Here is a 23,591-nt window from a genome sequence, read left to right on the forward strand (position 1 = left end):
ATTAAGCTTATTGAAGTACACTATGGAAGAGTAAAAATTACACCTAATCTTCACCTTTCGCTCCATTTGTGCGATTATTCAAATGATTTTGGTCCATTGTATGCATTTTGGTGTTTTTCATTTGAGCGTATGAATGGAATACTCGGTAAGATATTCTTTTTTTTACTTTTTTTACTTTATTCGGATGTTTACATTGTTGATCTTATTTTTAATAATTTTTAAGACTCGTTGCCAACAAGTAATAAACAAATTGAACTGGAAATAATGCGTCAGATAATGAATGATAATCAAATTGGAGATATCATTAGTTCTGACATTCAAACAAAAGGCTTAGAATTGCTTGAAGATCAACCCACAACTGGTTCAATATTGGCTGCAGACCAATTTTCTTTAGATGAACTAGAGCAGTTTTGGCTAAATGCTAAAAACATACAGGAATCAACTATTACTGGATGCGAGCCATTTTCTAAAGAAATGCTGAAGCCTAATTCTGAAGCAATAATGACCGAATCAATGCTTGAACTGATGGTTGTTTTTTATAATGCTTCTTATATCAAAATGTACAAGTTTCGCAAATCAGCAGATGAAATTATCCAAGATTCTATAACAATTCGAGTAAAGATAAATCAATTTGGAAGATGCCGAATTGGTTCTGAAGTATTTGGCTTCGCAATGTCAGTTCGACATACAAAAAGCTCGTGTGTTCTAGCCAAATTTATAACTAGTGATGGAGAAGTCGACAGTTATCCTGGACAAATTCAATACTTCTTCAAACATACAGTCGACTTGCCAAATGGACAAATGGAACATAATTTGGCATATATTTGTTGGTATCGACCAGCTAGTATGAGTGAAAGTTGATATTATTTTCATATTGATAATGAAGATGAGAGCTGTAACGTCGAGTTGTGGAAATCTGAATTTTATAATGAAAGTCGCGATTGTATTATTCCTGTACATAATATCCTTTGTCGATTTATACCATCAAAATATCAAATTTCTACTCAGAGTAATGCTATTGAATATTTGGCGATTAATCCAATTAATCGCAAACTTCAAATTCGTTAATAATTAAGTATTTTGGTAAAAATCAGCTAAATTATTTTTTTTATTTTTTTAATTTTTATAAGGATAAATCTAATTGTAACAGCCTGTTACGCATCTTATTTGTAACAACCCCCAATTTTATCCAATTAAAATTTAAGATCAGGCGTAATGTAAACAAAAACAAAAGATCAGTCATGTAAGCTAAGACAAAAAGAATTTTTCAAGAAACTGCTTATAACTTAAAATTTTGTCTATGAAACTGTCTTAAATACATTAAGTAAAAGTTTTCCAAATTAAATTTTGCATATAAAAATTTTATTTGTGAAACACATTAAATTTATTATTAAAAAAAAATAAAAAAAAGGATGTTACAAATAAGATATGTAACAGGCTGTTACAAATACATTTTTTCTTTTTATAATTACTTGACGAGAGACACGTTTATTAGACGAAATTTTATTTTATGAAAAGATTCTTTTGTAGTATTTTTATTATAATTACTTGTCAAAAAAGCAAGTCGAAATTCATTTTACAATAAAAATTTTTGTTAATGATTATGCACTGAATATAAACAATGTAAACAAAGTATAAAATTTGAATTAAAAAATAATGTTTTTTACTATTTGGCAAAATTGTGTCAATTTATATGACCAATCGGCAAAATTTACTGAACGAGCCTTAAAGGAACAAGTTTTCGTATAACAATCGGTATAAGTCAATTTTTCGCAAAAGACTGAATGAGTTTTTGTTTAACAATCAGTATCAGTCGATTTGTAATTGATTTTACCGATTTTTGCCGATTGGTCAAAAAATGTGACGAATTACATGACCAATCAGCAAAAATTATGCCAAAAACGTTTAACGGTCAAAAGTTTTGATTTTGACCAGTGTATTATTGTAAAAAAGATCTTTTTTCTTTCTATATGCTGATTCTTCATATAACAGATAATGAAAATACTTAAACTTCAATTTTTTCTAATCTGGTATTAATCTAGCAGCTAATCTTATAATTTGGTATGTAAAATTTTAGATAAATTTTGAATTTTTTCAATGTAATATGTATAAAAGTGGGTATAAATTCTGAAATTTTTTGGGGTAAATTTCTTTAAATCTGATCATTTTCCCCCACATTATATATAATTGTCCGGAATTCTGTTACAATTATGTAAAGAATATAATAAATTGCTCAGCATCTAATGATCGTAGAAAGATGCAACACAGCTTGTTGGAATCATCTCATTGAGACAAATCGAATGGTAGTAGTTTCATCTTTCTATGATCACTAGCTGATGAGATATTTAGCGAAACATCAAAAATCGGCATTTTAATATTTCTTGATTTATGTTTACTGCGCCACTAAACGTTTTGCTTAATTTCTTAGCATCTAGTAATTGTAAAAATATGATTAATAGCTCTTTAGAATCGCCTAATTGAGACAAATCGAATAGTAGTAAGATTATCTTTCTAAGTATGATAGATCGCAAGCTATACAAATAAATGTTAAAATGATAAATTATTAGATAATTCGCGGTTTATTGCACCTAGAAAGATGATCTTACCACCATTCGATTCGTCTCGATTAGGCGATTCTAAAGAGCTATTGATCATATTTTTACAATCACTAGATGCTAAGAAATTAACCAAAACGTTTAGCGGCGCAGTAAACATAAATCAAGAAATATTAAAATGCCGATTTTTGATGTTTTGCTAAATATCTCATCAGCTAGTTATTGTAGAAAGATGAAACTACTACCATTCGATTTGTCTCAATGAGATGATTCCAACGAGCTGTGTTGCATCTTTCTACGATCATTGGATGCTGAGCAATTTATTATATTTTTTACATAATTGTAACAGAATTCCGGACAATTATATATAATGTGGGGGGAAAATGATCAGATTTGAAGAAATTTACCCAAAAAATTTCAGAATTTATACCCACTTTTATACATATTACATTGAAAAAATTCAAAATTTATCTAAAATTTTACATACCAAATTATAAGATTAGCTGTGCTAGATTAATACCAGATTAGAAAAAAATTGAAGTTTAAGTATTTTCATTATCTGTTATATGAAGAATCAGCATATAGAAAGAAAAAAGATCTTTTTTACAATAATACACTGGTCAAAATCAAAACTTTTGACCGTTAAAAGTTTTTGGCATAATTTTTGCTGATTGGTCATGTGATTCGTCACATTTTTTGACCAATGGCAAAAATCGGTAAAATCAATTACAAATCGACTGATACTGATTGTTAAACAAAAACTCATTCAGTCTTTTGGTGAAAAATTGACTTATACCGATTGTTATACGAAAACTTGTTCCTTTAAGGTCGTTCAGTAAATTTTGCCGATTGGTCATATAAATTGACACAATTTTGCCAAATAGTAAAAAACATTATTTTTTAATTCAAATTTTATACTTTGTTTACATTGTTTATATTCAGTGCATAATCATTAACAAAAATTTTTATTGTAAAATGAATTTCGACTTGTTTTTTGACAAGTAATTATAATAAAAATACTACAAAAGAATCTTTTCATAAAATAAAATTTCGTCTAATAAACGTGTCTCTCGTCAAGTAATTATAAAAAGAAAAAATGTATTTGTAACAGCCTGTTACATATCTTATTTGTAACATCCTTTTTTTTATTTTTTTTTAATAATAAATTTAATGTGTTTTACAAATAAAATTTTTATATGCAAAATTTAATTTGGAAAACTTTTACTTAATGTATTTAAGACAGTTTCATAGACAAAATTTTAAGTTATAAGCAGTTTCTTGAAAAATTCTTTTGTCTTAGTTACACGACTGATCTTTTGTTTTTGTTTACATTACGCCTGATCTTAAATTTTAATTGGATAAAATTGGGGTTGTTACAAATAAGACGCGTAACAGGCTGTTACAATTAGATTTATCCATTAATTAATTATTGTTGATTAATAAAAAAAATATTTTTTATTCTAGACTATGTACAAGATATTTAATGGAGATGCTAATTATGTATTCATATATTCAAATTCTTATCCAATATATTCGTCACAGATGTGTTAGACAACTTTTCTTTTTTTAGGCGTGTAATGACAATCAGGAATATCAAATTTTTCAGCTCTTCGTGGATTTTTCCATCTCTTCAGATTATCAGATGAGTTTGTTGTATAATTTACTATCTCCATTGTATTTAAAATTTTGAGCTACAGAAAAATGATGATCAATTTAACTTGTTAAAGTTAAAAATATAACAATCAGAATGGAAGTTTACCTTGGCATAAATAATGGAGACCAGAGCATCCAATGTTCTGCTAAATTGTTTTACATCGGCATATATTTCCAATGGTGCTTCTCTCATATATCGACATACATATCCTTTTGGACAATCAAGGTTAGTCTTGATTAAATTAGCTCCTACATAAATTCCGAGCGTTAGTAATTTCGATCAAGTTCAATTCCAAAAACGTATCAATACATACAAACCTGCGTGAATAAATCCCGGGATGTTGATTTTACGCATCTTGTCTTCGTCAAAGTCTACCTTGCGTGCTAGACTAATAAATATGTCTTTTAAAACTTTTGGCAAAGATAAACCGCATTCCTTTATAGTCTTTGTCCCTTGTTCTCCTTCCCATTTCGATCCAGCATCGGATGCTGCCCAATCAACCAAACGACCGAACGTAACCGTCTCCTTTTTTTCCTATAGACTTCCGTTGCATTGGACCTATGTTGCTAAGGGTTCTGCCACGATTTTTCCTATCTTTGGTCGCTAGTCCAGCTTTTTCGCCTCTATGTAAAAAATATAAAGTAATAAATGATCCCTTAAATGGTTCTTAATTAAGCTAGATGAATGCTTATATCTACTTTAAATACTTCCATATAGCCTACATACTATGAAAATTTCGGGTATTTTTGCCTGCAAATCTATTTAAGAATAATATTATAACAGTTACTCTTTTACTCACCCGACGAAAAACACAAAGGGTACATCCGAAAAGGCTATATCAATTGTCCTCCAAACATTTATTCGGAACCAACTTTCTGGTAAATCTTGTGTACTTGTTAACGGATTTGGCTCCATTTCTAGCAAACGAACCCTGAAAAATATTTATTTATTGATAAGTAAGGAGTAAGATATGAACTATAAGAGTTCATCACTTACCAATCAGACACTGTGGTTCTTACATGTTCGTATGGGAAATCAACATGAGGATTGTAATTTTCGCAAAGTCGAGGGTGTGAAGAATAAAGTGCTTTGCGTATATCTTTTGTTGAATCCTGTAAAGAGAACTAGTTTGTCATAAAGATGCTAGACGATTGGAATGGCATCATTCACAAATTACCTTTGCAAAAGAATCGATATATTCCAGCAAGTCATCATCTATTTTTGGTAATTCATACATGGATTTTGTTTCGCGAATCTCTGTTATCTCATCAGAAGTGAATCCAGACTGAACAAACTTGTCTCCAGGATCAATTATGAAGGAATGGACAAGACTAAAACAAACGAAATTTAGGTTGATTAGCGATCACATTCTTGATTGTGCACCACAGTGTTATCACGGCTCTTACTTATGATATCTGCATTTTTTCCCTAGATTGTACAAGACATCTTCCACATATGTTCCTGTGCTGAGCTTCCACTTTTTATAACTCTTCATTGACTGAAATCTATATTCAGAAGACGGTAAGGCGAATTCTACAAAATCAGGGCTTGTGCAAAGGCAACAAAGACTCTTACCTTTGTGTAAATAATTCTCTGTCTTGAAAAGTGAATTCATCTAATGATTCGTCACTTTCAATTTCTTTGACTTTCTTATCCTGAAGCTCTTTGGTTAACTTTTCCCCCTCCTCGTTGTAATCATCTTGAAAGTCGGCAAATGATGATTTAACAGCTGGTGTTGTAGAGGTAACACTTTCTGAAATATGATCTACTAATACATGCTTAGATTTGTATTGAAAGATTACTTCTTTTACAGCAAAAATCTGGATCTCGCGCTAATAGTAGATCAAGAAGAAAATATAAACATCATACCACGATATAACATCGAAAACAGTACTTACTTTATTAACTCGATCCTCGATTGCAAGAGTTGCTAAGTTTGAGCAATGTTCCTTCCATAATATTAAGTTTGCAGGATCTTTATCGCAATTCTAATGAATGATATATATATATATAAAGAAATTAACTACGGAATCTTTACCACAATTCTAGTGAAAATAATAGTGATTGCCTAGCCACGCATGATATGATGGAACCTATGAGATCCACCATCATAGCACACTTCCCACTTCAGGCAAGAAACATCTTGTCTTGTGCGATAAGATCGCTCAGTTAGCAACTGCAGGGTATGGGTTGGCCTATATATGATACCAGCGCATGCTATGATGGACCTATGAGATCCATCACCATAACACACTTCCCACTTCAGGCAAGAAACATCTTGCCTTGTGCGATAAGATCGCTCAGTTAACAACTGCCGGGCGTGGTAGACATAGTAAAGAAAGCGTTCTTAACTTGTAATGATTTCTCTAAAGCAGCCGCTTTCAGCTTCCGTCCCGTAAATGCTGAAGGAGGACTTTGAGTTCAAAACCCAGTGTTCTGTGCGCTTGTCCTTTACTACATCCAGGAACTTGATTGATGTAATAAATGTCCCAATCACTTATACTCCCCCATGAGGCTGGGTTACGGTTCCAGTATTCTGAAAGACAGTAATAAGAAGACTAAAGTTACTCTCCTAATAATAATGATGAAAAACAGAGCTTACCCGGATAGTACAGGGCTGCAAGGAGTTTGTCGTCGGTAAAAGTCATTTTCAATTGTCTCGTAGCTTGGAGAATAACAAAATAATCTATTTATCAGTTACTGATAATCTCTTAAACAGTGAAAACGCGGTGGGTTGGGTGTGATGCCTGTGATGAATATTTTCACCGTCACGTGATAGTAAATTTTTTATGGTAAACCGCCTATATAAATAAGGAGCGTCCTTATCCTAGACCCCCGGTTCAGGTTTCTTATTCTAGACCCCCGGGGTTCAGGCTTCTTATCCTAGACCCTCCTTAAATATGATTGGTTTAATCATCCACCGAAATCCATTGGACAAGACTTATTTTTGCATGAAAATTTTTCACGATGCACTGTATACACGCGTAACAGGTGTGACGGAAACATGTACTGTATGGATTCCTATGTATGTATGTATGGTGGTCAATGTATGGTATACGGTGTACTTTTCATACATACATACTTTTTTATTAAATTATATAATTAGAGAAAACGTATGTATGTATGAAAATAAAATTTCACGTGACTATACATTGAATTCGGAAATTTTTATAAAAAAAAATCCCTACTGACTACTTCACGTTTTTGATTTTTTTTTAAAAAAAAATTTTTTTCATGTATTAGAACTGTAAACGCAATTTATATTTTCTTTATTATGATTTATAAACGTATTATTATAAATTTAACAAAAAAAACTAAATATATTTTTTTTTAACATTTTTGTTGATTTTCTATTTCTAATGCTTCGGCTTTAGCTTCCATCATTTGTGCTTCAGCCTCAGCTACTCGTGCTTTAATTTCACGCTCCCTTAATATAATTTCCTTCTCTTTAAGTTCTAACTCGAGATTTTTTTTATGAATCTCTTTAGAAAATGTTTCTTCTTCATTGTCTGATAAAATATTTTCAGCTCTTTCATGATTTTTCTTTGATCTAATAGGTGTTCTACTATTAGAAGATGATAATTTTCTTTTTTTTGATGACTTGGGTAATTTACTTTATTCTTTTGAATACGAGATGCTATATATTATAAAAAAATTTTAAAAATTTTTATAAATAAATAAATTAATTGATAAATAATGTTTTTACTTACTTTTGCGTACAATTGAATTTTGTAATCTCTTAACATCACTTTTGTCTCTATGAGTATAAGGTACTCCATTTTTGTCATGAACTTCAATCGTTGTATAACACCTTGCATCGTACCTTTTTCCTCTTTAAATTATTTATAATTAATACATAATATTCATAATATTAAATGTAATTTGGTAATTAAAAAAACTTAAACTAACTTTAAAATGGCTGATAATAACTTCAATTGCTTTCCTTCTCTGTTAGCCATGAAATGGGCCGCTTCAGCATTATTAGTATCTGATCCACTTTTATTCCAAATCTCATGATCAACATTTGAAACGTATTTATTTAAAGAAGATAAAACATATGATTGTCGATAATAATTCAACCATTCTATAAGAAAAAACATTTTTAAAAATTTATATTAATTCTTTTAAACTTCTAAAATAAATAAATAATATACCTTTTATTCCTTCATCATTTGTATCTTCTATTTGTTGCAGAAGATCATGAACTTGTTCTTTACTAGTTGCATTAGGAATTTGTCGTATTAAATTTTTCGTGCTTATAGTAAATGTTTTATGAAATAAATTTTTTAAAAAAAAAATTAATTAATTAAATTAAAAGTAAAAGAGATAACTATTCAATAAATTTATAAATACCTTTCAAAGTGTACAAGGCATGTTTTCAAAATAAATGTCAAGTGTGTTTCCCAACTTTTTTCGTGATCCAAATCATATAATGCTAATCCTAACCCCTTAGCCTGTGCAGCGTCCAAATCAGCCAGAATACATCCAATACCACTTCCATGAATATGTCAAAATTGAATAGATTGACCACTTACTTCACGAATTATTTGGAATAAAGATGAGAATAACCTATGATACCCTTCAGCAGTAAAAACATTAGTAAATATACGACAAAATGACAATACTTAAAAAAAAAAAACTATGGTTAGTAACATCATTAATGTATATCATTTATAATGCATGATGGGATTAATTTAAATAAAAATTTTACTTATTCAGGTGATGTTTGGAATTATACATGTTAATTTTAAATTCATTTATCTCTCCATTTACTCATTTAAAACTGACATTAATTTGAAAATAATCAAGTGTAATTAATTTTTTAGCCTGATTATCAAGCATACAAGTAATAATTACTTGGCCATTATTTGAATAATGTAATAAAATTTTAAAAAATTTACCAATTTTGCAAACATAATTTATTAAATCTGATTTGGGATTTAATATATCATGATAAATTCCTATAACTCCTTGTCCAAAAGGATGCAAAATCTTGTATGCTTTTCTTACTAAGTATCATAACTTGTCTATATTATTGAAAGAAACATAAACTTCTGCCAATATTTCTTTATTAAAATAAGTACTGAATAGATTTTCTATTAGTTTAATACTAGCCGTTAATCCGTTGCTTTGCAATGGTATACATACATATAAAAAAAGTGTGTAACAATTAATTCTGGCCAGAATTATATAATCAGTGCAGAAATTTCCTTTTTTGGAGTATTTGTGAAACTAAAATTTCCTATTTTTGTGGGAACTGGAAAGCAAAATTTCCTTTTTTAGAGTATTTGTGAAACTAAAATTCCCTATTTTTGTGGGAAGCAAAATTTCTTTTTTGGAAGTTCGTGTAATGTCACGTGATAAAGTGCCCAATGGAAGTGATATTACGCAATTCAAATTTATTTATACAGTGTAGTCTAAACATTATGGTTACACACAAAAACAATTATTATATAGTATAGATATAGATATCAAAACTAAATTAATTATTAATTGATAATAATAAATAATAATCTTATTAATATTTTATACCTGATAATATTGATCTTGAAGTAACATTATCATCTTGTTGAATAGCTTGAATAATTAAAGATTCTAAGTTATTCTTAATTTCAGAAGGAATCCTTTCAAGTGTTGGGATGGATGATTATGTATTTCTATATATACAAGTGCTATAAAAGAATAGTTATAAATGTTTATAAAAGTATAATAAAAATATCATATAAAAGATGGTATCATAATAGATTTTTTTTTTTTTTTTTTTTATGTTTTAGGAGATATCAGCATAACCGGCTCACCAAAGCTATGTGAAGGGAGCATTACAACTCCAGTTGCAGTAATATACTCCTATCGTTAAGCAACAGATAACCAAACAACCTACTCTAATTATTTAGAAGTAACCGGATGTTCATCCTTCCTACCCCCTATATACCACACTGGGAAGACGATCCAAGTTTATACCCACACAAGAATGGATCGTAGTGCAGCAGGGTTTCTAACACAGTTATGCTACCTACTAGCACCTGTCAGAAGTGAGCAACCACCCACGTATGGCAGATATAATGGAGCAGACATCTAGAAGTCCTTCCATGATAGTTAGCTTAGAGGTACTGCAATACTAAGACTACTAATATGGCCTCACTTAAAGTCCACTACAGGCTGCAATTACTGTATCAGCTTACCATAGTTGTAAGTCCCCCAGTAGTATAGCAGTGACTATCAGAACAGTAAGCTACTAAGGGTACTGGGATCCTTCCTTTATTATAAGTAACCAACCCAGATTCCGAGAGATCACTCACCAAGACGTCATTCGCAGGAATCGAACTTTACCTTAGAACCTTATATACCTGTGAGCCTATGAACGTCTCCAATCAGCCTAAACCTATTAGAAGGTAAACTACTGCTAAGACATTGCACTTGAGACTTTACCATCTATTTTAGACCATCTAGCGTAGTAAACCCCCACAGTAAAGTTCTGTATAACTTAGTGGTATTGTAGAGTGACCACCAAGACAAGAGCTCACCCAGATGGTATGCAAGCAGTAACCATCCAGACAGGACAATAGGCTTCCCAATGGCCTCATAGGGAACGCTAGGAGGATACCATAACCCTTTGTTGAAATATGCCACCGACCGGTACATACTAATTTACCATGATGCAGTTCAATCCCTGTACTTTCATACTATTGGTAGTAATGTCTGCAGTAAAATTCTTTTAATTTCCATGATCAGCGAAATTGAACCTGTGACCTCACCATACTCAGGCTTCATGAGGGGACTCACAGACTAACCAATGAACTAAAGGTGATCAACCCATTATCATAATAGATATTTTCAAACAATAAAAATAATTATTTTATGTCGGAATTTGTATTACCATCTTTAGATGCAAATATATCAAGATTCACTAATCCGTTTTTTATAATTTTAGGCTCATTGAAAAGCCCTTGTTCTGGACTTTATAGGCGAAAAAAGAGCTCGCCGATTGAATCATTAGATCCAGAAATATTTACATTTAAAGTTGAGGTATGAATTTTTTAACATGCTTAAATGCAAATATCTTGGGATCCACTAATCCGTTTTTTATAAATTTAGGCTCTTCAGAAAGTCCTTGATCTGGTCTATATGAGCGAAAAAAGAGCTTGCCGATTGGATCATTAGATCTGGAGATATTTATGTTTAAAGTTAAGATACAAATTTTTAATATATATAGTAAGTACTAAGAATTATTAATTTAAAAGAAATATTTACCAACTTATAGTATAATAACATTAAATAAAAGTTTTTTAATACTCACCCCCAATTTACTGTATATAGTATTTTGTATAATAAAAATATAACAAAATCAATGTTTTAATTAAAGGTAAACAAATCAACTTATATATATATTATTTTTTCTATTTTACATGCTATTTTACTATTTTATATACTATTTTTTATTTTATGTGTTATTTTTCATCTTTTTATATACTATCTTTTATGTTCTTTTTATGTTACCTTTTTAATATGCTATCTTTTATATACAATCTTTTTCTAATATGCTATTTTATATGCTATTTTATATGTCATCTTTCTATGTTCTGTCTTTAATGTATTATCCTTTCTTTTTATATGCCGTCTTTTTGTATTATCTTTTCATATTATCTTTTGTGGCTTATATTTTTTTGTATTATCTTTTCATATTATCTTTTTGTATTATCTTTTCATATTATCTTTTTGTATTATCTTTTCATATTATCTTTTTGTATTATCTTTTCATATTATCTTTTTGTATTATCTTTTCATATTATCTTTTTGTATTATCTTTTCATATTATCTTTTTGTATTATCTTTTCATATTATCTTTCATATCATATTATCTTTTCGTTTTTCTAATATTATTTTATGTATTTTTATCTTACGTGTTCTTTTTAATTCACTATTTTCTATTTTCATGTGTTATTCTTATAATCTATCTCTTGTAGCTTATAATTACTTCTCCTAATTATTCCTATTGATGAACTTGATAAACTTGTTGCTAAGCCGCAATCGATCAACTTCCTATTTACTCTATTTGATCTTCATTAATCATCCAATAAGCATTACGTCATGTAGATCATTTCTCTTCTTAAATGTTTATCCTTTTTAGCTAATTATTTATCCAATTATATGACTTTTTATCACGTGATCTTTCATTCTGTATATTATTCCTCTATATTATGCGATTACCTGGTTACAATGGAGGTATATTTTTCCATCAAATATATTTAGTAAAAAGACCCGTAATTTAAGTTTTTTTTCATTGTACTGTTATTAAAAAATATCAGAAATATCGTAAAATCATTTTTTTTATTTTTAATAAAAAATATGAAATATGGTATTAATTTTAATGATAATGACACTAAGGTTGCTTGCCGAAATCAAGTAGTTTAAGCCAAGCCTGAAACTTTTTTAAAACCGAAAGTTTAGGCAATTAAAAGTAAATTTGCCAAAATTATACAATGCCGAAACTTTTACTGAAAGGCCGAAATTTAGCCGAAACTATTAGCCAACATTAATACTATAATTCTGGCCAGAATAATGATTGACACGTAAATTTCCTTTTATGGAATTTTGTGTAATATTTGTGCGACATATTTCTTTGATTTTACTGGAAAACAAAATTTCCTTTTTTTGGAAATTTGTGTAATATCACGTGACACAATGTCATGATTTTGGCCGAATTTTAATTTTGGCCAAAATTAAGACCGAGTTCCGGCCTAATTTTGGCATTTTCAGCTTTTGATTTGATTGGCCAAAACCTTTCAGAATTTCCTTTTTAGTTTCGGCAGGCAACTTTAAATGACACAGTTTTAACTGCTTTAGAAGACCTAGACTAGGAATTGGAATCGATTCCCATTATTAGAATCGTTATTAAAATCGATTAATCGCGATTAATCATTTCGCAAATACCGATTTTTTTTTATACTATTTATAATAGGTGTGTTTAAACACATATCACGTGATTACGAAAAATTACAGTGATCGATGAACAAAATTCCTTTTTTGGAAATTTGTACAACCTTGTGCGATAGCAACTTGAATTTTATTGGGAGATAAAATTTCCTTTTTAGGAAGTTTGTGTTCCGTCACGTGATTCGCGGGCGGAATTATGAATTTGCACTAGTCGAAAAAGGAACATTCGGCCTTAATACAATTCGGCCTATATTCGACTAAAATTAAAAAATTCGACTTCAATTAGTAATGATCTACGATTAGACATATATTCAACCTTGTTGAATAAACGTTACGCGTTACGCGTTACGCGTATTAAAAGTTTAAAAAAGGATCATCTTATTGCATTCTTTTTTAAACTTTTTTAATTTTCTTTCTTCCCCTTCCCCTTTCCCTTCGTTCCTCTTTCCTCCTTTTACTTCCCTTCGTCCCTTTACTTTTCTTATCCTTTTCCCCTTTCCCCTTTCCCTTCGTCCCTCAGTTTTTTTTTTCTTTTGTAGGTCAAGACGCCCATTTAGAAGGCCGGACTTCCTATTTCGAAGGTATATATATACCTTCAAATTTTATTTTGTTGTTTTTTAACGAAACGTTTTACTAACGTTTTCGTTTTTTGCTTTTGTAGATCAAGACGTGACTGAGATTCGTAAGTATTATTACGAATAGTGGATTTTTTTAATATTATAGAACGGTTTACCAGCCGTTCTTGTTTTTTTATAGATTTCGAGGGAAGTGAAAACGAAAGGGGAAGAGAAAACGAGAGGGGAAGCGAAAAAAACGAAAAAGGTGGGCGAAAACGGGAAGCGAAAAAATAAAAAGAAAGGGGAAGCGAAAAAACGAAAGGGGAAGAAAATGAAAGGGGAAGCTAAAAACAGAAAGGGAAGCTAAAAACGAAGGGAAGCTAAAAACGAAAGAAGCCAAAAACGAAAGGGAAAAATTTAAAAACGAGGGCTAAAAACGAAAGCTACAAAAACGAAAGGGAAGCTAAAAACGAAAGAAGCTAAAAACGAAAGGGGAAGCTAAAAACGAGGAAAGGGGTTAAAAACGAAAGGGAAGCTAAAAACGAAAAAAAAACGTGGGATAGGGTAAAACGAAAGGAAAAGGAAAATGGAAAAGAAGGGGGAAAACGAAGGGGAAAAGAAAGGGAAAACGAAAGGGGGAAAACAAAAGGGTAAAACGAAAGGGTAAAACGAAAGGGGAAAACGAAAGGGGGAAAACGAAAGGGGAAAACGAAAGGGTGAAACGAAAGGGGAAAACGAAAGAAAACGAAAACGAAGGGAAGGGTAAAACGAAAGGAGATGGATTTCCGAAAGAGTATTTTAAGATTCGTAAGTATTGTATTACGAATCAAATATTTTTTTTTTTTTTGTTTTTTTTAAATATTATCGTTATGAACGGTTTACTAACCGTTCTTTCTTTTTTTAGGTTCGGGTGGGCTTCCGAAGAACGGAAAACCCAAAGATTTGTAAGTACGAATCTTTAATTTATTTTTGTTATTTTTTTATTATTACGAACGGTTTACTAACCGTTCTTGTATTTTTTTATAGGTTCGGGAGGCTTCGAAGAACGAAAACCCAAAAGATTCACGTACGAATCTTATTTTTTTTATTTTTTTTTAATATTATGAACGGTTACTAATAACCGTTCTTTTTCTTTTTTTTTAGGATCGGATGGGCTTCCGTGTTCCGAAGAACGGGAAAATTCCAAGATTCGTAAGAATCTTGGATTTTTTTTTATTTTTTTTAAAAAAAATATTACGAACAGTTACTAATAACCGTTCTTTTATTTTTTATAGGTTCGGCCGTTCGGGTGGGCTTCCGTGTTCCGAAGAACGGGAAATCTCCAAAGATTCGTAAGAATCTTGGATTTTTTTTTTATTGTTTTTAAAAAAAATATTACGAACGGTTACTAATAACCGTTCTTTCTTTTTTTAGGATCTGGTGGGCTTCCGAAGAAAGGAAAACCAAGAAACCAAGATTCGTAAGTAAGTACGAATCTTGGTTTAATTTTTTTGTTTTTTTTTTTAATATATGAACGGTTTACTAATAACCGTTCTTTTCTTTTTTTAGGATCGGGTGGGCTTCCGAAGAACGAAAACCCAAAGATTCGTAAGTACGAATCTTTAATCTTTTTTATTTATTATTATTACGAATGGTTTACTAACCATTCTTTCTTTTTTTAGGTTCGGGTGGGCTTCCGAAGAACGAAAACCCAAAGATAAAGATTCGTAAGTACAGTACGAATCTTTATATATTTTTTATTTTTATTTTTTTTTATCATTTTGGAACGGTTTACTAACCGTTCCTTTCTTTTTTTAGGTTTCGGGCGGGCTTTTGTGTGGGAAAAACCAAGATTCGTAAGTACGAATCTTGGTTTAATTTTTTTAATTTTTTTTTTTAATATTAATGAACGGTTACTAATAACCGTTCTTTCTTTTTTTAGGATCGGGTGGAGTGGGCTTCCGACCTTCGGAAAAGAAGAACCAAGATTCGTAAGTACGAATCTTGGTTTATTTTTTTAATTTTTTTTTTTAATATTACGAACGGTTACTAATAACCGTTCTTTCTTTTTTAGGATCGGGTGGGCTTCTGACCTTTGGGAAAGAGGAACCAAGATTCATAAGTACGAATCTTGGTTTATTTTTTTTTGATTTTTTTTTCAATATTAATGAACGGTTACTAATAACCGTTCTTTCTTTTTTAGGATCGGGTGGAGTGGGCTTCCGACCTTCGGGAAAAGAAGAACCAAGATTCGTAAGTACGAATCTTGGTTTATTTTTTTGATTTTTTTTTAATATTATTATGAACGGTTACTAATAACCGTTCTTTTCTTTTCTTTTTAGGTGCCGGGTGTCTCAGGTGTCTTCTGAAGAACGGAAAAAACCAAAGATTCGTAAGTAAGTACGAATCTTGGTTTTTTTTCTTATTTTTTTTTAATATTATGAACGGTTACTAACCGTTCTTCTCTTTTTTTTATAGGTTCGGGTGGATTGCTAAAGAACAATCAAAGATTCGTATATACGAATACATGAATCATGTAATTGTGGAATTGTATTTGAATTAGCAATATTTTTTGTAAATTAGATAGATGCAATAATAATAATATAATTATAAAGTATTTAAGCATTAATAAATACATTTATTTAATAAATTTGATAAAAAAAATCAAAATAAATTCATAAATAAATGGGTTGTTATTAGACCATAATTCGGCTTAAAGTTTTAAGGTCGAATATTGGTCAATTTAAACCTAAATAATGGTCGAATAATTAGTCCGAATTTGGGACGATTGGCACCCTAAATGCGCCCGAAAATTCGACCTCAATTTGACACAGGTTAGACCATTATTCGACCTATATTCGACCTGGTCAAATTTAGGCCGAATTGTCCTTTTTCGACTAGTGTTGGCCAAAATTAACTATTATGAACAAATAATAATTTACGGTCAAATTAACGAAACTGCGCCACAATAAGTAGATTCGATTTTTATTCGAGATTCGATTTAAAATCGATTCTTATCGATTTTCGATAGTTTCGATTTTAATCGAATCTTTTCCGATCCCTACACTAACGATAATTCGCACACTCAATTTCAACAACAACAACAAAATTTTCTTGATGTAAATGGTTCATTTATCAATTTCAATAACTTTCGTGGGTAACACTTTCTGATTTAAGTAATATAACATACAGTATACTATATGCTATTCTACACATCTATTTTTCCTATCATTATACGATATTTTATTTTGATATTTTTATATAAGGAGAATTTTATAGGTTATTTATTAGCAATATTTATTATTAAGGTTAATTTTAATTTACGGTCAAATTAACGAAACTGCACCACAATAAGTAGATTCGATTTTTATTCGAGATTCGATTTAAAATCGATTCTTATCGATTTTCGATAGTTTCGATTTTAATCGAATCTTTTCCGATCCCTAACCTAGACAATACATTTTTCATTGAATATTCAAATTCTGAAGATTCTGAAGATAAAAAAGAATCTAATATTATCAATCAGTGGTCATGTCAGGGATCAGCAGGGATCGGTATGGGAAGTTGATTTAATTAAAGGTTCTACATTTATATTAATACATTTTTGTAAAACCGTTTTTTTGGTTAAATAAAAAATCTTACATAATAAAGTACACTAAAAATTTACATGTGACTTAGTGCTATTTCGAAGTTATATTATATTAAGTTTTATCATTATTGGATAAATATTGAGAAACTTTTATTAGGAGCGTATTTTTACGAAGCGAAAAATGGCCAAACTTCAATTGTATTTTAACGTAAAAGTGTTGTTTCAACGTGGTCTGTAACACTATGTTATGCAAAACGTGAAGACCTTAAGTAGATATTTTTGTCTCCTTACGGACAAAAAAGAATGTCAGTAACTTGCATCTCTACAATTTATTTTGACTATTTTTTGTCAAAGGAAATCATTAATGTCAGAACAAAAATATGAAATTTCCACACCCTTGCCTTCTATAGACTTTTTAGAAGAATACAACGATGAAATAAGCAGTAATGACGAGTTTGGACGTGAAATGTTAAATGAAACACTTGATAATACTAGTGATATACATTTTGAAGACCCTGAAAAAAAAAAGAAAAATGATTGTGAAACATTTGAACATGATGAAGTTATAGATAATTTAGAACACACTGAACTTACACCATATGTAGTTATCGATTTTATTAAGGGTGAAGTTCAACGATGTGGGGAATCAACGAAACTAAGACAATTACGAAATTTGTTTGGAACATGGCAAGTCGACAGAGATGCAATCAATGAAGTTGATGGAGTTTTAATAAGATTAGGAGTATGTAATACTCATTTCCAATTTGATAATAAGTATCTACATCAATCACGAAATAAACAATTGAAAGATTTTAATCAAGGAATTATTCAATGGAGACGATGCATTTCTTGTAATAAATATATTACTTTTTTTTCTCGGGGCGCAGGATGCACATTACATTCTTGGCATTTAAATAAACAAAATATTCAAGTTCCATGTATTGGACAGTATACATGTGAGGCGCTACGAGATTGTCTACCAGTGTGTAAACGGGCTTTTGATGACATTAATCCGTGGTAAAAAGTGTGTGTTACTGGTATTACGAAAATTTGGGTAGTCATATTCATCATCATTCTGGGAGAGGAAAAAGTGGGATAACATGTACTACATTACATGCTGATGATACAGCAAAAGGGTTAGAGTATTTGGGTAACTGGTTAATTAATATCGCACAAACAGGAAATGACAAAGAAAAAAATCAAAAAATATTAACTAAAGCTTTCGAAGCCCTTCTTCCCTTTGCCGACCTAATGTTCAGTTCCAATTCTACTATTACTACTCTTATCTCAACTACCCTAAATGAACCTCCCAGTTTGTTTATGATAAAGACTCTTTTTATTGAATTTTCTAAAAAACAAGAAATTGAAAAAAAATTAGAAATCAAAGAAAAAGAACTTGAAAAAAAAGAAATTGAAAAGAAAGAAATCGAAAAAAAATTAGAAATAGAAGATTTTGAGGCAGGTATACTCTCTTTTTCTTCATGAAAACTCACGGTAAAAAAAAGATGCGAATGAATAATTTTTTGATTGATTGATACAGGAATTTGGTTGTACATTTGGACAAAAATTATGGAATTCTTGATCATATGTCAATTCAAGAGCATCTGCCTTAGAATCTCCGCAAACTATTCAAGAATATTACGATGGGTTTCCCAAGTTTTTAAATGATTTCTTCTTTGGAGTAATTGATGAATTATATCAAAAAATGATAATAGTATGCAACTGGCAACGAAAAAAATGTCACAAGTTACCAAAAACTGTAATTTCTGAACTGATAATGAAAACTGTAACATTATTACGTCGATGTTATTAGGACTAGCTTTTCCTCATTTGAAAATTTGGTTATCTCAAGTTTTAGCTAGCCTTAGTCGTATGCCAAGATTACTGGGTTCTTTTCAACAGTTGTTAACAGTTTGTCACGTAAGTTCTCATAGTGACAGACACGAACAAAAACTTGCAAAAATCCGAATGGAAGAATCGAATCCATCAAACCGTTTAATTCGCGCTAACAATGTGTGAAATTTAGCAATCATCGATAACATCGATTTTAAAGAGAAGAGTTTCAAGTTCGGTAATATATATGATGTTACGCGTGGTAACTCACATGCCACTCTGAGAATGGCCTTTCAAGCCCAATTGCCAGTCGAAATAGAAACTAGTCCTGAACAAGTCATCGAGTTAACTCCTAATACTTCATTATTCGGGATGAATTAGAGTATTGATGAAACGTTAAATATGTTTCAAAAGGTTATTTTTGATTTGTTAGATTTCAAAGAAATTGAAGGTGAATTAATTTACAAGACAAATTTTGATGGGGAAACTATCAAGCGCGTTTTACTTACTAAATTAGACCCAGAATGTCTTGGTCCTTCTCCCAATGTTGTAATATTAGAGCCAGGAGCCAATCCGAATTCTGACGAAGAAATTTTGCATGTTTCTGAAATGTATAAGGAGGACTTTGCGATGAACAATCATTCCTTTTTAGATATCATAGCAGATGAGGCGATCTTTCGTAGGTTAATCAAATGCCGGGAGAAATGGCCAAATATAAGACCTCACTTGGGCCAATGGCACACGTTGAAGGACTTTTGTTCAGTTTTGATAGTCCTATTCTCTAGTTACGGATTATTAAATTTGGCGTCATGTTTGGGCGTTCATTTCTTGGACAAATTATAAGCTGCAGTCAATTATCGGTCAACTGCACGAGTATTGGATCTTTTATGGGTGGCAGTGGGGATAGCAATCAATATTTACATAAAAAAAATTGGAATATCACTTTCAGATATAATAGATGATGAAAATGATGCTCATGTTTGTCTCAAAGTATAGTATACCTTTATTTTATATTACCAATTAATTATATTGTATTTTATTTATTTTATTATTTATTTATAATTATGTAAAACTTACTTTATTACAATAAAAAGATATGGTACTTATACTATAAATGGGCTGGTATCTGGAAAGTGCATTGGATGGGAATGCGCATAGGAAACTTTGGTCTGCAACGAAATTCTTTATCTGCAGCGGCTTCACTTTACGCAAGTGCAGCGAAATCCAACTATACGACAGCTATAGCCCATTATCTTAACGTCATGCGCAAATTCTTAAATTAAATTAGAAGAAAGATTAAATTATTGTGGCACCTTTAAAATTCCCCGCGATGTTAATGAAGATTCACGGCATGTTTGTTTTGGCTTTGACGAAGCTCTGAAAACGTTTGGCGTAAGGTTTATCAAACAAAATGTTTATGGAAATATAATTGATGAGAAGAACCTTAGAGATCAGATAAAGTCTTCTCAGGACGAAAGAGAAAGGATAGACCTGTTAATGAGTGAGTACCTTAATGATTATGCAGTTTCATATAGTGAACGGGCTATAAAGTCACACAAGAAATCTTTATGAGAGCTCGTGAATGACTTCATAACGGGTTTTGGAATGTCTGACCCCTTATCACACCAACTATTCCAAGAATATACACCCACAGAAATGCATAAGGAAGGGCTTAGTAGACTGTTTAATTGTTATCTAAATGGTTTAAAATGAATTAAAGCAATATACCGGCAAGAAGTTCTAAAGACAGAAGATAGAAATCCACAAGGTAGAAGGACAATAGGAGTTGTTAGAACGAAGGTGAAAGATTATAATAGTAAGAAAAAGGCTGAGAAGAGAAAAATAATGATTCCAGAACTTACACAGCCTGTAGTAAAAGATTTAAATGAAACGTCACTAACCATCGAACCACAATCCAAATGAAGAAAAATAGCAGGTGCCAGACATCGAACTACCGAAAATGAGACAGCAATTCTTTGTGCACTAAAAATATATAAAAATTACCTTCCGGAAGATGCTATTGGTTCCGTTCGTGAGAAATTGTCAGAAGTTTGGACTGTTAAAAAGGTGCGAGAGTGGTGGAATTATCATAAGAACAAGGAATTGTGAAAAATTGTAAATATTGGGCAGTGATAAATAAACAGTTTGCATTTGCAAACCGCTAAAATCAATCATTATCAGTTATTATCGTTTTTTTTATTTAGTTTGTTATAATAATATAAAGAACAAATGCAATTCCTATAGGTTAACTAGTCGATAAAATAAAAATTTGCTATTTGCCTTTAAAGTTACTATCCTAACCACCTTTTTATGTCTAAACATTTCGATTGCACTTAAAAAAATACGTGTAATCATGCACTTAATACAGAATTTGGAAATCGTATAAACTTGCATCTTGGGTTGAAATCAAAAAAAATAAGGAAAAGTTGACCATATGTAAAGTTTTTGTATAAATGTCATACTATAAAAAAAAGTGTTGGAATAGATAACCAGAAACCTCTAAATTGAAAAGTTCTTAAGGTTCTTTCGTTAATTATTTGAGCCAATATCACGTTGCATTAGACCATTCATTTTTGATTATTAGTGTTACACAAAATTTCAATTAGTGATCGACAAGTGAATCGCCTTATCCTGACATGACCACTGATTGTTATACTGAATAACGATAATGATGATAAAATAACATCAGATTTTGATAATAATTTTAATTTAAATAATTTAGAATTTGAAAAAGTTTTGATAGTTATATTGAAGATAAAATATACGATAATTTGAAATTAAAGGTTAAAGAATTTTTTTAAAAAGGGAAGTATTCATGCCATTCTTCTAATCAATCCTATTTTATGAAAATTGGTTATGAACGATTTCTTAAACGTCGAGCAGAATTTGAAAGCCTGGATAAAAATATAAAGAATATGGTTGTCAAAGGCCAACTCATGATTTTCAAAAAAAATGAAAATACTAGAAAAGTTAATGAAAGTAATAGAAAATATGTGCATTTTAATTATTGTTTTAATAATAATCTTCCAATTTGCTGTACAACATATAAAAATCTTATTGGAGCCAGTTATAAATATTTAGATACGATTATACAACATTTACGAGAACATGGCATTGAAGAACATATATATGGAAATACTGGAAGAGCTCCAAAAAATATGAATTGTATTGAAGTTAATTATGATATAGCACATTGTAACCATGGACATCGAACTTAATGAAATAGATAAATAATACACTGAACAGAAGATCACATAATAGAAAGTCACATGATTAGATATAAAGATGTTAGCCTTAATTATTTTTTAAAAAATTTGAATTACGGCTATAAGATTTTTATAGCCTTAATTAATTACAGCATATAAAATTTTGTATTATGACACTTTTTTGAATTACGGCTAACATCTTTAATTGGATAAATAATTAGCCGAAAAGGATAAACATTTAGGAAAAGAAATAATCTACATGATGTAATGTTTATTGAATGATTAATGAAGATCAGATAGATTAATTAAGAAGTTGATCAATCACGACATGATAACCAGTTTATCGAGCTCGTCAATAGGAAAATTCTGATATACTGTAATAACAGGTTTATCAAGTTTATTAATAGGAACAATTAGGACTGAGGAGTAATTATAAGCTACAAAAGATAGATTATAAGTTGGGAACATTTGATTATTTTTCTTTACAATAGAATATTTCTTTACTAGAGTTCTGAATGGATTAGGTCAGGTTAGTTTAGGTTATATCAGGTTGTCTATTTAACTTAACCTGACCTGAAATCTGAAAAATTTCAGGACTATTTTTATTAAAGTATTGAAAAAAAATGGTACAAAACTTTTTTTTTTAATATAATATTATAAAAAAAACGTTTTTGCAACGTTTTTTAATAAAACATTGAAAAAAAATATTGCAAAACATTTTTTTAATATAACATTATGAAAAAAATGTTTTCGCAATGTTATTATTGAAATATCAAAAAAAAATGGTACAAAACATTTTTTTAATATAATATTATGAAAAAAATGTTTTCACAACGTTTTTCTTAAAATATTGTGATTCAACATTTTTATATTAAAATCATATAAAAAAGTAAATCCCAATACTGCAATTCACTTTTTTTTATATAGAATTAATATAAAAAAAGTGAGTTGCGATATCACAATTCACTTTTATTATATAAAATCAAGATAAAAAAGTGAATCGCAATATTTCAACTCACTTTTATTATATAAATTAATATAAAAAAGTGAATCGCAATATCACAACTCACTTTTATTATATAAAATCAATATAAAAAAGTGAATCGCAATACCGCAACTCACTTTTTTTATATAGAATTAATATAAAAAAGTGAATCACAATATTGCAACTCACTTTTATTATATAGTAGAATCAATAGTTTCAGGTCAACAGGTCAATCAGGTCATGTCAATCTTCATACCTGACTTGAATTTCAGGTCAGGTCAGGTTAGGTTACTTGAATT

The 23,591-nt window shown here is 30.2% G+C and overlaps 5 protein-coding genes across 6 annotated transcripts; 3 read left to right on the plus strand and 2 right to left on the minus strand.

Annotated features, from left to right (window-relative positions):
• Positions 1–3,712: 3,712 nt before the first annotated feature.
• On the minus strand, positions 3,713–6,857 carry OCT59_026300 (uncharacterized protein; the record flags this gene model as incomplete). The annotated part of the gene is made up of 12 exons (XM_066143092.1): positions 3,713–4,457; positions 4,527–4,697; positions 4,768–4,832; positions 5,009–5,140; positions 5,206–5,321; positions 5,387–5,540; positions 5,616–5,714; positions 5,785–6,041; positions 6,108–6,197; positions 6,562–6,611; positions 6,668–6,745; positions 6,812–6,857. 12 exons carry the CDS (start codon positions 6,855–6,857, stop codon positions 4,264–4,266), a joined length of 1,452 nt encoding a protein of 483 aa, XP_065992646.1. The 3' UTR covers positions 3,713–4,263.
• Positions 6,858–7,539: 682 nt separating this feature from the next.
• OCT59_026301 (uncharacterized protein) lies at positions 7,540–8,986 on the minus strand (the record flags this gene model as incomplete). Its single annotated transcript, XM_066143093.1, has 8 exons — positions 7,540–7,752; positions 7,824–7,846; positions 7,920–8,041; positions 8,119–8,293; positions 8,364–8,464; positions 8,563–8,663; positions 8,745–8,833; positions 8,983–8,986. The coding sequence occupies 8 exons, from the start codon at positions 8,984–8,986 to the stop codon at positions 7,540–7,542; spliced, it is 828 nt and encodes a 275-aa protein (XP_065992647.1).
• A 5,300-nt stretch (positions 8,987–14,286) lies between these two features.
• Positions 14,287–15,410, plus strand: OCT59_026302 (uncharacterized protein; the record flags this gene model as incomplete). Its single annotated transcript, XM_066143095.1, has 7 exons — positions 14,287–14,363; positions 14,605–14,644; positions 14,844–14,891; positions 14,975–15,031; positions 15,114–15,163; positions 15,249–15,287; positions 15,362–15,410. The coding sequence occupies 7 exons, from the start codon at positions 14,287–14,289 to the stop codon at positions 15,408–15,410; spliced, it is 360 nt and encodes a 119-aa protein (XP_065992648.1).
• A 2,222-nt stretch (positions 15,411–17,632) lies between these two features.
• Positions 17,633–21,024, plus strand: OCT59_026303 (uncharacterized protein; the record flags this gene model as incomplete). Of its 2 annotated transcripts, XM_066143096.1 has the most annotated exons (8): positions 17,633–18,285; positions 18,360–18,730; positions 19,082–19,281; positions 19,483–19,780; positions 19,946–20,079; positions 20,196–20,313; positions 20,390–20,602; positions 20,822–21,024. In XM_066143096.1, the coding sequence occupies 8 exons, from the start codon at positions 17,633–17,635 to the stop codon at positions 21,022–21,024; spliced, it is 2,190 nt and encodes a 729-aa protein (XP_065992649.1). The 2 variants fall into 2 exon arrangements, with proteins under 2 accessions (XP_065992649.1, XP_065992650.1); XM_066143097.1 differs by lacking the exons at positions 19,082–19,281; positions 19,483–19,780; positions 19,946–20,079; ... (1 more) ...; positions 20,390–20,602; positions 20,822–21,024 and having other exon boundaries at positions 18,360–18,753.
• A 920-nt stretch (positions 21,025–21,944) lies between these two features.
• On the plus strand, positions 21,945–22,319 carry OCT59_026304 (uncharacterized protein; the record flags this gene model as incomplete). The annotated part of the gene is made up of 1 exon (XM_025324835.1): positions 21,945–22,319. One exon carries the CDS (start codon positions 21,945–21,947, stop codon positions 22,317–22,319), a length of 375 nt encoding a protein of 124 aa, XP_025184268.1.
• Positions 22,320–23,591: the final 1,272 nt, after the last annotated feature.

Source organism: Rhizophagus irregularis, chromosome 6 (genome assembly GCF_026210795.1).
Source record: "Rhizophagus irregularis chromosome 6, complete sequence".
NCBI classification, from domain to species: Eukaryota; Fungi; Glomeromycota; class Glomeromycetes; order Glomerales; family Glomeraceae; genus Rhizophagus; species Rhizophagus irregularis.